Source organism: Halyomorpha halys, unplaced genomic scaffold (assembly GCF_000696795.3).
Source record: "Halyomorpha halys isolate HHAL.00 unplaced genomic scaffold, Hhal_1.1 Scaffold483.1, whole genome shotgun sequence".
NCBI classification, from domain to species: Eukaryota; Metazoa; Arthropoda; class Insecta; order Hemiptera; family Pentatomidae; genus Halyomorpha; species Halyomorpha halys.
The window spans coordinates 267,576-283,012 of record NW_027110578.1 but is presented as its reverse complement, the minus strand read 5'-3'; the positions used below and the strand labels follow the sequence as shown (position 1 = coordinate 283,012).

Here is a 15,437-nt window from a genome sequence, read left to right as displayed (position 1 = left end):
CCCAATGTTTATCAGTTAATTTTTAAAAATTAAGACATATGAAAACTGAAGCTATACCATATCTACATGATTTAGCTCAACCTGACATCCATTTTTTGAGAGTGCTTGGTACATTTTTAAAAAGAGAATATTTTAAAATGAAAATAAGGTAAACTTTTTTTGACATACACAGAAATCTATTACAGCGAATAAAAGTTATTTTGAATAAAAATAATATTATATTTTGTTTTTTTTATTGATTTGCCTCATAATCTAGTGACAGACATTTTATATGTTCTAACAACATACATTACAAATTATTTTACTACAATTGGAATAAATATCTATTCTTCAACAAACTAATAAAAACTAAAGTGATACATAAAGGGTCAAACTGCGAAACTCATTCTCTACTTCAGCAGATTTGATATCAAATGTGAAAAACTTCTAATAACCTGACTACGTCAAAGCCAAAAGGAAGTTAATGTGCTTATGGATCTCACAGCACCTGCTTATTAGTAAGTTTGTAACAATGTTTAAGCAAATGGTTGAACAGATTTTCAAGTTTTATGGCTCAGATTATTCCCTGAGATCTCGTGATTCTTTGGTAATAATTTGACCTCAAAGTACTCAAATTAAGTCTGCTAAATCTGTCCATCTGTTTCTTTGGACTTTGTTTTGAGTTTGATATCTCAAGCTACTCACTAATATCCCATGACTGTTTTCAAACAATTTGAGCTCAAAATATTAAAATAATATTTTATTATACCTCATAACCTTCTTAAAAGATTAGGTTCTTCTAGTGGTAGCATAGCAAATAAACATATAATGATCTGGTAACCTACCAATACTACACTGTTAAATGACTTATGATGTGCTTTATGTTGACATAATGTAGAGAGGAACTCATAGACAGTTGATATAAGTAGGCTTTGATATAAATTGGATATTTAATGTTCGAGAAACCTATTAATGATTACAAAGTGTATTGTTAAGGCTAAGATATTGTATATATTTTTAGAGATATAGCTATTAATTTAATATTAATACCTATACCTAGCAATTGAATATTAGGTATACATAGGTAAACATATTAGTGGTGTCAATAAAAAATGATGAAAGTTTGTTATAATAGTCAGGTGCACAGGCCCACTAAACGCTTCCACAATTCTATAGTCACCCTATACTCAGCTAAGAATCAAGTAGATCTTTTTGTCATCCCAATTGCTTAACTCTTCAATGGAAGTTGTGTGCCCTAGCTGATTCCTTGAAGTTGTAGTGTTAGGATATCATTGCAAGGAAGCATCACTAATTGGAGATTAAATAAGACTTAGCTGTCTTAAAGTTGGTGTTCCTATAAATCACATATTTAGTAACACAACTTTCAGATTGGAGTTTCCACAGATGAACTGATTATGATACCCAGCTCCCAGACAGTGCCCAATTTTATACCAGCTTTTAAGACGATGTTCTATACAACATGAATTTTCATAACTAATTTATAGACAGTGTTCAGTCAAATGTAAAATTTCATATCCCTCCTTCAGATAGAATGTTCCTGCAATTGTAGGCATTTTGTACCTATCTAAAAAAATATTTCCATTTCATTTCTTATTGCTTATTCTTTCTTCTTTGGTATGTTAAAACCAGAAAAATTCCAAAATTTTATCAAGAAAATGATATAGCAACCATCTCTTAAATATATTTTTCACTTAAATCAATGATCTTCTACTGGAAGAGTTTCTAGAAACTAATATGAAATTGGTGAATGAACAAAAATCTTCCTAATTTAAATACATTAGTTTTTACACAGACGACAACGTTTCGGGTTAATCCCCCATCTTTTTCTAGCAACCTGAAGATGGGGGATAACCCCGAAATGTTGATGTCTGTGTAAAAACTAATATATTTAAATAAGGAAGATTTTTGTTTATTCACCAATTTCATATATTTTTAACATTTCGAAAACACATTTTTTCTTTTTCAATTTTTCTTTCTATTCATTACCAATATTATTTATTGAAACTATGTTAAAAGATGAGGGATGAAGTGGTACCACAACAGATTTTTACACTATAGCTTGAAATTTATATGTGATTCACAAATAGTAAACTTCTAAGGGACAAGTTTTAATTTATTTTTTCATATATGTAAGTTGAAAATATTTGTTTCCAAAAAATAAAAATATTTATCTTGATATCTGAACTTACCACAGTCAGGCCATAAGGGTGTCCAGCATCAGGAACCAATAGAATGCGTCCTGAGCCTGATAATTCTGACATTTCAATTCTATTTTTCAAAGAATCTGTCCAATACAACTTCTCTCTTTCTGTATCCACAGCCAAACCATATGGAAATCCCAAATCACCTTCGATTATCACTTTCTTTCCAGACCCGTCAAGATATGACCACTCTATTTTTGGACTTCGACCCCAGTCAGCCCAGTACAAGTAGCTAAAACAAAATTATTCAAATGAAAATTGAAGAAGTTTATTGATAGAGTGTGTTCATTGCAATAGTTGTGAATTACAGAAATGTTGGCAGAACACTTTTTGTAAAGTTTTCGATAAAAAAATATTGTTGATTTTGAACTAAGACTTTAATTTATGATTAAAAGTTAGTAATTGATCTATAATATAATAATAGTTGAAATGTAACTAATTTTACTTGCCTTATCTTATACTGTTTTATTTACATTTTTTTTTGTTCAATTAATGTTACTTTAATTAATACTATAGGTAGGTAGATATTTCCTCTATGGTTGCTGTTTATCTAAATGTAAAGATACTCACCAGTGGCCAGCTGTTCACGTACGTGTTTACAGAGTGGCACTTAGAGTCTAATATTGTTTTGTTCTGGTTTTTATTATTTCCAGAAAAAAATAAAATGGTACCTAAGGAGTGATTTATTCATTACAATTTTTTTAATTTTATCAAATTTGTATTATTATTAATATTATCTCTCTCTATTATTAATATTATCTCTCATTTTTTTCTTAACCCATTCCTTCTCCACTGAGTATAGGAAAAAATATAAATAACCATAAACATCATAAATAGTTTTTTATACTTTCTCATCCAATTTAAATGAACAGATATTCAAAAACAATACTTTAAAAAGCCTATGACACGTATATAAATTTTTCAGTTTTCACCAGATTAAGAGAATTTTAAAAAGGCTTATTTTTTTTTCAAATATAACCAAGGTTTTTTTTCCATCATCTTAAAAGAAATCTGACTTGTTTTATGTCTTATCAATATTGGATCCTCAAAATGTTTAAAAAATTTAAAAAATCTATATATTTTTTATATTACATATAATTGATATATTTGGACAAAATTATATATACTTATGAATACAAGGACTTTTTTTTAATGTGTACATTCATATTAAATCCAGTTGATTTTACAAATATGGTGAGAAGATATTGCCATTCCTGTATATACAGTTATATAACAAAGCAAAAGTGAACAGTATAGTTTAAAAGTGACAATACATAAAATTAAACACAGTGCATTACTGCGAACAGAGTTGGAGTAGTCAGTAGGGAAGAGCATAATGGGAGATCCTGCCGTTCGGTCATATTTGTCTGCTTTCAGAATCATGTGGGATTCCATCTAAGTTAAGTGGCTAAGCTATTTTCTAGCTCATGGGGTTTTAGACTCCAAAAATATGATTTGAACTTTATTTTGTATTGCATACTGTTCTTTATGATCCCAGAAAGCCGCATGCAAAATTAGGAAAAGATTGGAGATGGTTCACTCAATCAAAATTTCGGCATTGAAAATTAAGGTTTTATTGAGAATCTCCCATAACTTAAAATTATTCTGGAATAAACTGCAATAAGTTTCGATGACTGGCAGAGATCTATTGGTATTATCTTTTATTTTTTCTTATTTTAAGGTAATCCACAGCGATGGTGATGTTTGCTTAGTTATCTACAGCTAACCAACCTATTATAACCATGGTAGGGGGTCATGTTTTCCATTTTGTGGGGCCGTCACTTAATGAGGCCAGGCCGGATTTGAAACTGGCACTGCTCAGATATCTCAGAACAATAGATCTAGGCCTAACCATCTGAGCTACGGACGGCCCAAGGTATTTTCTTTAATAGCCTCTGTTAACTTTAAAACTTAATTCTTAAAAACTTTAAAATGAAAACAAAAAATATTAGAGAGCTTACTGATATTTAAAAAAATAAATAGGTTTTATTTTATTTTAAAATCACATTATTAATTGTCAAAGAAATTTTACCCCATTTTGGGATGAATGGCAATACACTTAGGTTCTTCAGCATTAGGAATAATGACTTTCCTAAAACTTCCATCCAGCTTTGAGACTTCTATCATTTTAGTTCCTTTGTCAGACCAATAAATCGTGTTTGAGATCCAGTCCACTGCTAATCCATCAGGCTGGCTGAGGTTCGTCATGATGTCCCAAGTATGGTTTAACGAAGACATATTGACTCCCCTGAAACCAGGATGCAAATAATAATTTTATATCACTTAAAAAAAATAATAATATTTTAACAGTAAATGATTTTATAGATGATAAACACACCTAATAGCGTTGATATGCCCATCAATGTAAACTATAACACTTTTATTCCAATGATAGTCAACTGCTGAAGCTTGGTGAATGTTTGGAGTAGGCAATGTTACGTACCACATCTCAGTTGTGTCCAGAGATACTCTCACCAAAGCTCTATGTGTGGCCAACAGAAGGTATGCAGATGGTTGGTTCACACAGCTTTTATTATCATTCTAATACAAAAAATAATAATATGAACCATTGTATCGTGATTCTATTTAAACAATTATTTTTAAATAAAAATAAAATTTTCATTCAAAATTTCTTCATTTAAGCCTTAATTAGGAGTGTCCAGCATATAGAGTGCGCCTTATGCATCTTTCCTTAGCATAAATGGAGTGACTCCATCTCCTCTTTTGTCCTTAGAGAACCAACACTCCCAATACAGGAACCCCACCATACTCATATATTTAAAATGAACGATCTTCTACTGGAAGAGTTTATAGAACTAATATGAATCAGGTAAATAGTTTATAAATATTTTAATGAATAATGTGATATAGTGGTAGCGTTGTAAGCATTTATTTAAATTTTGTTAAATTTGGTTTTCTAGCAACCTGAAGATGGGGAATAACCCCGAAACGGTGTTGTTGTTGTATATGAAATAAATTGTTATATTTAAACAAGGAAGATTGTGTCATTCACCAATTTCATTTCATATATTTCATTATTAGCTACAAAATTTATAACAGCTAATTAGGCTTTGTTTGATTTTTTTAACTTTTGAAATGAAGTTGGATATTAACTCTTAAAGTACCATAGGTCTCAAGGAATGCGGAGTACTATCACATTAAAATTTGAATATCCGATATATTTTAAATTTGTAAACTGGTAAAAAAAGATGGCATAGGTATTAAAAATAAATATAAATTTACCAAATTTAAAAATTAAACAATTTTCTCCTCAAAAACTTGAACAAAAAATAATCAGCATCTTCCCTAAACATTTGTGATTTATCCTCAGAAAATTAATATATTTTTAAGTCACTCAAAGAAGTAATGAAATAGTATGTTACAGGGAATCGATACAATATATTATTCTTGAGATAGAATATTTTACCTATTAAAAGACTCTTTAAGTCATTTCAAATCAAATAAAATAAATTTTACTCACCTGTAAAATAATCCCTGTAGGGCAGGCACAAGAATAACCTTTGGCATTACGAAGGCAAAGATGACTACATCCTCCATTATTTGTTCCGCAAACATTGGCTCTTTCTTCAATTTTCTGTAAAGTAGAAACAACATTTTAAAAACTTATTTTAGGCAAAAGAAAAAAAAAAGAGATGTATATCATTTAACACTAGCTAATTAAATTTCAATTGAAATTATTTTAATGTTTCTCACATGAACAGCTCTAATGTCCATCAATCCTTCTAGATCACTCAAAATGGTTAGGTTATTTGACCCATTCCTAAAGGCCCGATGAATAGCTTTGGTACTCCAATCTGTCCAATAAATATAATCTCCAAATAAGACTAAAGCATACGGATGAGGTAAATCACTAATAAGCCTTATTCTATCATTAGTATCAGTTAAGGAGGCGGTTTCAATGGTTTGTGATTTCGCATCTGTCCAATACATTCTATTATTGTATATAGCTAAACCATTGGGCCAAACTAAATCCTTGTTGATTAGTGTCATTCTGAAATAAGTTGTTAGAAAAATTTATTTTTGTTTGTTTACTTTCAATGTTTAAGTATAAAATTAGAAAATGAATCAAACCTATTGTGACCATCCATTTCTGCTTGTTCAATACGTGGTTTACTTCCCCAGTCAGTCCAAAACAATAATCCCATATCATAACTCAGAGTGATAGCTCGTGGGTTATCTAGGTGCTTCCAAATCAAAACCTTATGCATTGTATCACAGCTGTTCAAAGAACATACTTGAATGCTATTGGTTCCAGCATCAGTCCAATACAACTATAATAAATAAATATAGTAGTTATAAATGTATTTATGTTCCTAAAGAGATATTCTAATTTTGATATGCTTAAATCCTCATAAATTACCTATAATACTTTGAATAAGTAGATCAAATAACATTTTTTTATAATACTTGATACTCATTTTCTGTACAAATATGGACTTGACCCTGACATTCAGATAAATTTAATACATTTTCAATAAAATGAAGGTAAATAAAGTGCATAGTGAATTTAATTTTTTTTTTTTGGATAACTAAAACATACCTTTCTAAAGTAGAGTAAATTTTTTAGCATTTGAGCCCTTTTTTATTTTATATTAAATAAGTAAGATTTTATTTTTTTTTTTTTTTATTGGCTGAGAATTAGACAACCTAATCGTTACAGAAGGAATAGGTCAGGACTTTCTTTCTAACAGAAAATGGCATTAGTAACCCAACTCGATATAATTTTTTTTTTGCTTTTTCTCAACTATACACTATATATTTGAGAAGTTAAAGATAATGAGGATACATAAAGCAAGTTTCATTAAAATCACATAGATAATTTGGGGACACAATCTATATGCATATTTTGGTGACCTACTATACAGTACAATACTACTGTTCTCAGTATTATACAGAGAGTGAGCAATTTTCCACAAAATTAAGTAAAAACTTATTATGATTAGAACTTCAGTAGCTAAACACATTTTTAATGTGTATATGTTTTATGTTTAAAACAAAAAAAATATCCAAATGTCTATGTTATATTTATTTTGCTGTTTATTAGTCAAAATAATTCAATCCTTTTTCTTATAGTTATAACAGAAAATATTTTCTTAATTAACACATTCATTGCTGAAAGATGTATACTATAGTGTTATTCGACCTCTGGTGAGTGGCATACATGTAAACCATGGGACTCAGACCAATTCCAGCTTGGTTCAATGGAACCTGGAGGAGTTACTGTTAGCTGTGGAAGGTAGGAATAATTATCCAACCATCATGGAGATTTTATGTTTTTAACAGTGAAGTTTGTTTTCATTCAGGACACTCTGTGTTTAAAATTGACACCTGTAGTTAAAATTTTCAAAGCTTTCCAAACCTTGGAGTTCCAAAGAAGTTTGGAAGATTTCTACGATAATCCCAATGGTAAATCCTGGACAAGACAAGGTTATCATCTGGCTAGTGATAAACTTGTGAAATAAAATATCAACCTGCAAAACTACTAGAATTAGGATCAAATAATGTTTGTTTCGGATTTAATAATAAATATGGCTGTATCTATTATTATAATTATATCTAAATATAAAACTAATTATTTTTAAAAAATTGTCTTTGTTTTAGTGCCTTTTCTATGACTTTTTTTGAAAAACAAAACAATTTTTATAAGTTTATAAAATATTTAGAATGAAAAATAAAAAAATAAACCTTTTTCAACACTCTTTTTTATTATTTATAAAAAATAAAAATAGTTCTGGCATAAAAAATGTTAAATTTTAACTGATTTATTTTTGCAGAGGAATCTTTTTTGGGTAACTTAATGTCATTTTTTGTGCTAATGTTGGTAATACACCATTTAAGTAACAAAAATTTTACAACAATAAGTGCCAATTGCAGTAAAAATTTTCTGTTAGCGAAACCTTTTGTAAATATTTCGAACATCACCACTGGTTAAGACTAATTCTCTGCCAATAAAAAATAGATAATTATAAAACTGTATTCAATTGAAGGTTCTCACGATTTTGCAGTATTTATCCTTACCTTTCTTCCAGTGATATCAATAACAATACCGTCAGCCATATCAAGTCCATCAGACACAATATTAGTCACTTCAAAATCTACAGGATCTGCTTTCCTGATTACATCAGCACTTGTATCTGACCAGTAAATATCACCTAAAACAAGAGGGAATTTTTAATCTGGAGTTTACTATAAAGATCATCTCACCCTACATCATAACCATACATGAAATCAACAGGAGAACCTATTGTTACTTCTCCTGGATAGCCTCTCTGGAAGGGGGGGGGGGGAGAATATCAGAAAGCTCCAAAAAGGTAACTCCTCTTCCTCACAGAAGGAAAAAGTCATAGGAGTTCAAACTAAAATACATTGCTTTCTTCCACAAAGAAAGCTGAATAATAAAAAACACTTTTGTAAAATGAAATTTTTTCATAAAAAAATTGAAAATGCATTGAAGAGTATTTATGGTACAATACAATTAAATTTGTTGCATGACAGGGGAACTCAAGTTGCAAAGAAATAAATATTGGAGATTTCAGCTTGCAATATAATTATAAAGAGGATAGACTGAAGAAGCTATATAGCAGCCAAAGCACTGTTTATTGGAAGCATATATATCTTACCATAAAATTTTATGCTTAGGTAGCAATGTACATACTTAAAACGAATTCAGGCTAAATAAACAAGTCATTCATAACGAAAATACTCTTTGCATGATGAATGACAGACAGCCATCCTTTCAATCCTTTCTGGATGTAGTTAACGGCCTTATGTGGAGCTAAGATAAACTCTCCCTCCTCCCCCCCTCCCCTCACTCGGTAATAATTATTAATATAATTGCAAGAATAAACATGAAGTTTATTTTTTTTAAATCAAAATTGATTAAACAATTTTTTACATCAGTTACATATTTATGCTATATGCACCATAAAAAAGTTGATAAGTGACCTTTTTAAATTTAAGTTTACTAGAATCACTTTTTGACGAGATATGGCAAAAAAATACATGATGAATTAAAATAGGAGGATAAAAAAAAGTTGTTTGGACAGAAATATTTTATTTCCAACAAAAAATTATTATTACCATTCATAGTGTCCACATCCACAGCTACTGCACCACTAAGATTGTGGATTGGAAGAACTACATCAACTATGTAAGGTACATCAAGTGAAATCTGACGGATTTGTTTCCGGTGTGCAACAATCAACCATCTTTCAGGAGCTATATGGCAGTTTTTACCATCTTCCTGTTAATATAAATAACAATAAAAGGTGACATTATGTAATAGCTGTTTGATTGATCTAATAAAATAACTAAAGCTTTTAAAATTTTACTTTTTTTGCACACATCAACAAATTCAGTTTAAAGCAGAAAACATAGTACATTTTAACAAATTAGATATCATGAAAATTCTTCAGATTAGCTCTTGTTGATATTTTACTTAACATTACTTTTTAGAAAAAAGGGTTCAGTAAAGATTTTCTCATCACAATATAAATCAATATCATGATCAGGGTTGGGATTCATCTTTTTTTTTTTAGTGTGTGTTTAACTTTTGAATCACTTTTATCAGACCGTTTCAGAAATTGGATTATTTAAATTATTAACACATTACAGTCCAATCTTGATAATTCAACAAATATGGGACCGAAAAGTTATTGGTTTATCAAATATTCCAGAATACTGAGGATCCTATTTATATCATATATAATAAGGAATAATGTAAGGTCAAATTAATGTCAAAATAATGCAAAACTATATTTATTTTCTTAAAACTTCTTTATTGAGAAAAAATTAATGTTTTTGAATCGTTATCGTGTTATATTATTAAATTAGACTTTATAATAAAGATTGTTTAAAACAATAATCAGCAAACTTGCTGTAACAGCAATATATTCATCTATTTTTTTTTTAGATGTAACAAGCTTGTCAAATTAACAGATGTTGGACTATCAATATTCTACAGTATATGAAATAAAAAAAACAAAAAAAACATGAACACACTTCAAGTACGTGAGAGATCCCCTCTCCTCAAAATTAATAAAAATTAATTGGTTAAAAATAAATGAAAGTTCTATTGTTTCTATTATTTCTTTATTTATTTCATTAGATTTATGAGTACATTAGGCAACTAACAGAAATTAATAAGGTATAGATAGTTGACCGTAGATTACTATTGGAGAAGATGATCGGGGGGTGCGGTCAGCAAAGAAACAACGTAAATAAAAAAATAAAAAAAATAAATATTTTTTGTTTATTTATGTTGTTTCTTTGCTGACCACACCCCCCGATCATCTTCTCAAACAGAAATTATGTACGAATGAATTTCTCAAATTGCTTTGATAAGTTAGGGAGTAACTGAAGAACCAGATTCTAGAATCAGTATAGCTTTAAATAACTTCATTTACCTGTAATTGTATACCTATTGGACAACCACAGCTGTAACGTTCAGGTTTAGGAGATAATAGACACAAGTGGGAACAACCTCCATTTTTTATAAGACATTTTGTAGTAACTGTTTCTTTGTGGTGTTCCATTATACTTAGATCCATTAGACCAGACAATCCTCGACTATTTACATAAAAAAGAAACAAATAATGATTTAAAACTACATTTAAATGTGTCAGTTTGTTAATAATTACTTGAATAAAATAAAAGTAAATATTAAATAACATAATATATTCCAAATATGGCACTTGAATTCCATTTCGTTGACAGTTAGCATGCTCAAACATTACAATACATTAATTAAACCTGGATTCTTCTCTTAAAATCATAAGTTAACAATTGGTTTTATTTCAATAGTAATGAATACAACAACCAGAATGAATTTTCTGTGAAGTAATTAAGTAATAATTCGTATCATAATTTATTCAAACTAAGTCTAAATTAAGTAACATAGAGATGGAACTCATGAAGTAAGTAAGATACCTTGTACCCACAGTATTTTTATTATTATTTTTGATGATACACATTAAGAAAGATTAAAACAAAACCTGAGACCATAGGTGTAAAGATAAAGATGGAAATATAAAGATCTTATCAGGTAATCTTTTATAAAGAATAGATGAAAATTTTACTTTAGTAACTAGAAACTGAAGCTGAAAAAGATTCTTCAATTGTCTTGGCATTGCCAGACAGAATTTTTGTGATAATCACATACCTCAGATGTAAAAGACATTAAAGAAATAGTGATCAAACGAAAAAACAGGAAATCATCAGGAGCAGATGGTTTAACAGAGTCTGTGTTTCAAAATTAAAATGCTAGAAGGGAGCTAAATAAAGAACTGCAAGAGCTCATAGCACAGATCTGGGACAAAAGAATCAATTCTGTGTGATTAGAAAAAAAATGGATCATAGTTCCAATCTATAAAAGAAAGGCTAATGCTATGCTTTGCACTAGTTATCTCATTCTACAGACTACTGCTGTAAGTGGAGAGAAAGCATAGGGATTATCAAAGAGGCTTCAAATGTAACAGGTCAACAATAGTTCAGTCATTACATCTGCAAAAATAAAAATAAATATGGTCAGACAGCGTAGATGATGTTCTTTGACTTTAATTCAATGCATCACGAGGCAAGAGCTCTTCAGTATCATGTAAGTGATGGAGGTCTAACAAGGATGAAAGTGTAAAAATCAGAAGAGGCAGGCAGTCAAGCATACTTTGTTACTGCCCAATTAGTTAAGAGTAAAATTGATAGTAGTGAACAAAAATATTCATCTACTGTAATCAGGTATGAAAGTAGAGGACAATAAACAAGAATGATTGACAGTTAATGAACAGATTTGAAAGATACGTCTTCAAGGGTATGGTAAGGATACGTTCACAGATAAACAGTAAAGTCTGCGGTGTAAACAGCGTATAATGAAGAAAAATCTCCAGAGGTATGTGAACCCTATAGTAACATGAGCATTTCTTCTTTTGCTAGGATACAAAAGTTGAAATGGCTAGGTCACTTATTATAAATATGTATGGCAACTGTTTAGATGTATGAAAAATGTCTTGAGACAGCCAGGCCTAGAGGAAGGCCAAATGTTCCATGGAAGATACAAGGTCCTAAAGGATAATAAGTGTATCTTATATGAATAGGACCAAAACAGGAGGGACTTAGAGACTAAGCAGGCCAAAAATCTACATCTTTAGGTATCTGTTTCACTGCTAAAAGAAGAAGGAAAAATATATAAAAATAATGATCTTTAATGATGATTTTCAAAATATTTACTTACATAAGTAGTTTTGCATTTTTCCCACTCATTTTATCGACTGAATGAATACTGTTATTGACTCTATCAGTCCAAAGTAGTAAGGAATTGAAAATAGTTAAACCAAAAGGATAAGATACTTCTGACACTAAAAGGTAAATTAACAAATTTTAAAAAATAAATTAGTGTTATAAAACTGATAAACAAATATTCTTCAATGAATGTATATATTTACTTAAGATTGTTCGGCCTTTTCCATTTAAACTTGCATATTCAACTGTTTTTGCTCTAGCATCAGTCCAATAAATTCTTGATGTTTCATAGTCTATTGCTAAGCCATTTGGTAAGCTCATGTTTCCAGTCAAGAAAATAGTTCTTTGACTACCATCCATTCCAGCTCTCTCAATTTTTGCTGGAGACCCCCAATCGCTCCAGAATAAGTGACCATCTATAAATGATAGTAAAAGATTTAGCATATTACAATCTTTTGTTTTTTTAGAAACAAAAAATATATTTCAACACTAATCTTAAAATTTAATGCAGGAAACAAAATATATTTATTAACAATCTGAGATCTCTCATGTTCTGTTGGAGTAACAAATTGGCAATGAAGGAGCATTTGCAACCTCAGATATAGAATGAATTTAAAAACAAGATCCATTACACTATGCTCTGGTTTAAAGTTAAGTTAATCAAGATTCCCAGTTGTAGACTTTTCATTTCTAAGAATGCACTGATATGAACCTAGTATTGTTTCCAAATGAGCTAGTACTCTGCCAGAAATAGTTTTATACCTTTTTGTGATTTATTCTTTCATTTTTATTCAGAAAAAATATATTAACTCTTTAAAAATTCCATTTTTTATTAAATGAATGATCATGTTTCAGGCCAGTTTGCTCATTTTCAAGTTTTTTTTAAAAAAAGAACAAATATTGTTAATCAAACTTAAACAAAAATAAAAATATACACTACTGTTTGCTTACTTCTATGTCCTTTGGATTGTTTTATGGTTTTCAATAAACACTCATTTTGCAGGTCCTTTATATATAACTAAAAAAATCAGCTCTAAAGCATACCTGTTATAACCTATTAATATTATTTATATTATAAAATAAAAAATGACACCCTATTGTGGATCTTTATCATCATGTGAAGTATTTCCTCCCATCTACGTTTTTCAGGTGTCATATAAAAAGTTTCTCACAGGTATCCTTTCTTTAAAAAACTGTAGAGACCTAACTGGAAAATTCAAATGTAGACTGAATATCTGAAATTCTTTCTCTAATAAACTAACCAACATAGTTACCTCTTGAAGTCTTATATTCATAATTTACTCTAAAATAAATTCATTTTCATATGTATTTTGATATACAGAAATCGATTATAGAAAAATAGTTGCAATAGTTTTGTTTGCTACTTTAGATCATGCTTCTGAATGATAGCATACTTTCAATTTTGTAAGTTAAATGAGTATTATAAGTTAAGAAATAATAGTAATAATAATGAATCAATTTACAATCAATACTTACTAACTGGATCAACAGTAATATCACTGGGGTCATTAAGATCTTCCCAGATTAGCAGAGATCTCATAGTACCATCCAAATTTGCAACCTCAACACGTTTTGTCCCTGAATCAACCCAGTATAGTTTTTTCGTCACCCAATCAAGTGAGAGTCCTGTTGGTGTGGCTAAACAAAAACATTTTGTTATGATTTAATTTTAATTAAATAAATTATATTTAATTTTAAATTAATATAAAAATTTTGTAGATAATACTTAACCACCATTTATAGTGATTTTGAAAAGGAGAAATACGATGGAAAAACGTAGTGCTCAAGACTTCTGCATTTTTAGCATTAAGTTTCTCAAAAAATTTGGGTAGAATTTATTACAACCAGGTCAATAAATATGGAGAATAGAGGAACATGTGTTGTTTTGTCTAGCATTACGAGATATACTTGTCCTCAGAAAACATCAACAAAAAATTAAAAGGCCTGCTGCTAAAATCAATTACTCATTTTCATTGTTAATACAAACGTCTTTGTGTATAACTTCATTGTTCCCATTTAAGTCTCCATTTTAATCATTATAAAACTCTTCTTTTTTTTTAAATTATTTTTTATTCAACTACCTCTCTCATTCATTCCAAATTTTCATTAGTGGTTTTATATGGTACTACTGGAAAAAAGGACTAAATGGGAAGGCAACAGCTGAGGAAATTTTGAGGTACAAGATGAAAATAAGGTCTGTCGTAACGAGGTGGAGTTTTGGTTAGGATTGGCACTGAGCCACTGAGCAGGAGTTCAGTTCATTCAACACTGAAAACAACAACCTGCAAAATAAGCGTAGATCAGCTAATCCATTAGAGGTGAATGATGCATCATTCATGATTAGTAAAAGAAATATTTTCAGAAAAGGGGGTAATGGCAGGTGTTTTCAGAAAAGAATTTAAATGTGAAATTTTAGATTTTGTTCTAAAATTATATAAAATTTATTTTATCAAAAAAAAATTTTGAAGAAATCTAGTAAAGTTGAATTTTCAAAAGAAAAATTTATTAATTTACTAAACTAAGCATTCGAAAATAGTACAATAACATTGTGTAATAATTCAATAATAATTTATAGTTTTTGGAAGAAAATTATGAGAAAATCATGAATATACATTCTCATGTCAACTGAAAGGTTGAGACCATTCTCTAGAAAAAAAGTAAATAATATGTAAATTTGTTTATAAATAAATCATAGTAAGACGAGATTAAGGAGATGATACAATTATAACGATTGTCATTAGCTTGATTTAGTGAATGATAACAATTTCTTCCTTCTTACTGTATAATAATTTATTACTTATTACATAGCAACGTTTCGGGAGATTTCCCCCATCTTCAGGCTGCTGATAACAAAACTTATCTTTAACATATAATTATTCTCCTATAAGTCTTATTAGCTAATATCTTATAAAATTATTGTCATTAATGAGTAAAATTTTTTTTTCAAATGTCCTACATTGC

At 29.4% G+C, this 15,437-nt stretch overlaps 1 protein-coding gene across 2 annotated transcripts in view; it reads right to left on the bottom strand.

Moving 5' to 3' along the window:
- Positions 1-15,437, bottom strand: part of Lrp4 (LDL receptor related protein 4) — an 82,415-nt gene that overhangs the window by 10,272 nt on the left and 56,706 nt on the right. For both annotated transcript variants that reach the window (XM_014424904.2, XM_014424905.2), the window contains 12 exons: positions 13,953-14,114; positions 12,659-12,871; positions 12,448-12,571; positions 10,628-10,790; positions 9,303-9,465; positions 8,241-8,374; positions 6,294-6,493; positions 5,916-6,213; positions 5,683-5,796; positions 4,540-4,742; positions 4,234-4,449; positions 2,190-2,433 (listed from right to left, as the gene is read on the bottom strand). In XM_014424904.2, the coding sequence (XP_014280390.1) occupies positions 2,190-2,433; positions 4,234-4,449; positions 4,540-4,742; positions 5,683-5,796; positions 5,916-6,213; positions 6,294-6,493; positions 8,241-8,374; positions 9,303-9,465; positions 10,628-10,790; positions 12,448-12,571; positions 12,659-12,871; positions 13,953-14,114 (2,234 nt within the window). The remainder of the gene's footprint in view (positions 1-2,189; positions 2,434-4,233; positions 4,450-4,539; positions 4,743-5,682; positions 5,797-5,915; positions 6,214-6,293; positions 6,494-8,240; positions 8,375-9,302; positions 9,466-10,627; positions 10,791-12,447; positions 12,572-12,658; positions 12,872-13,952; positions 14,115-15,437) is intronic.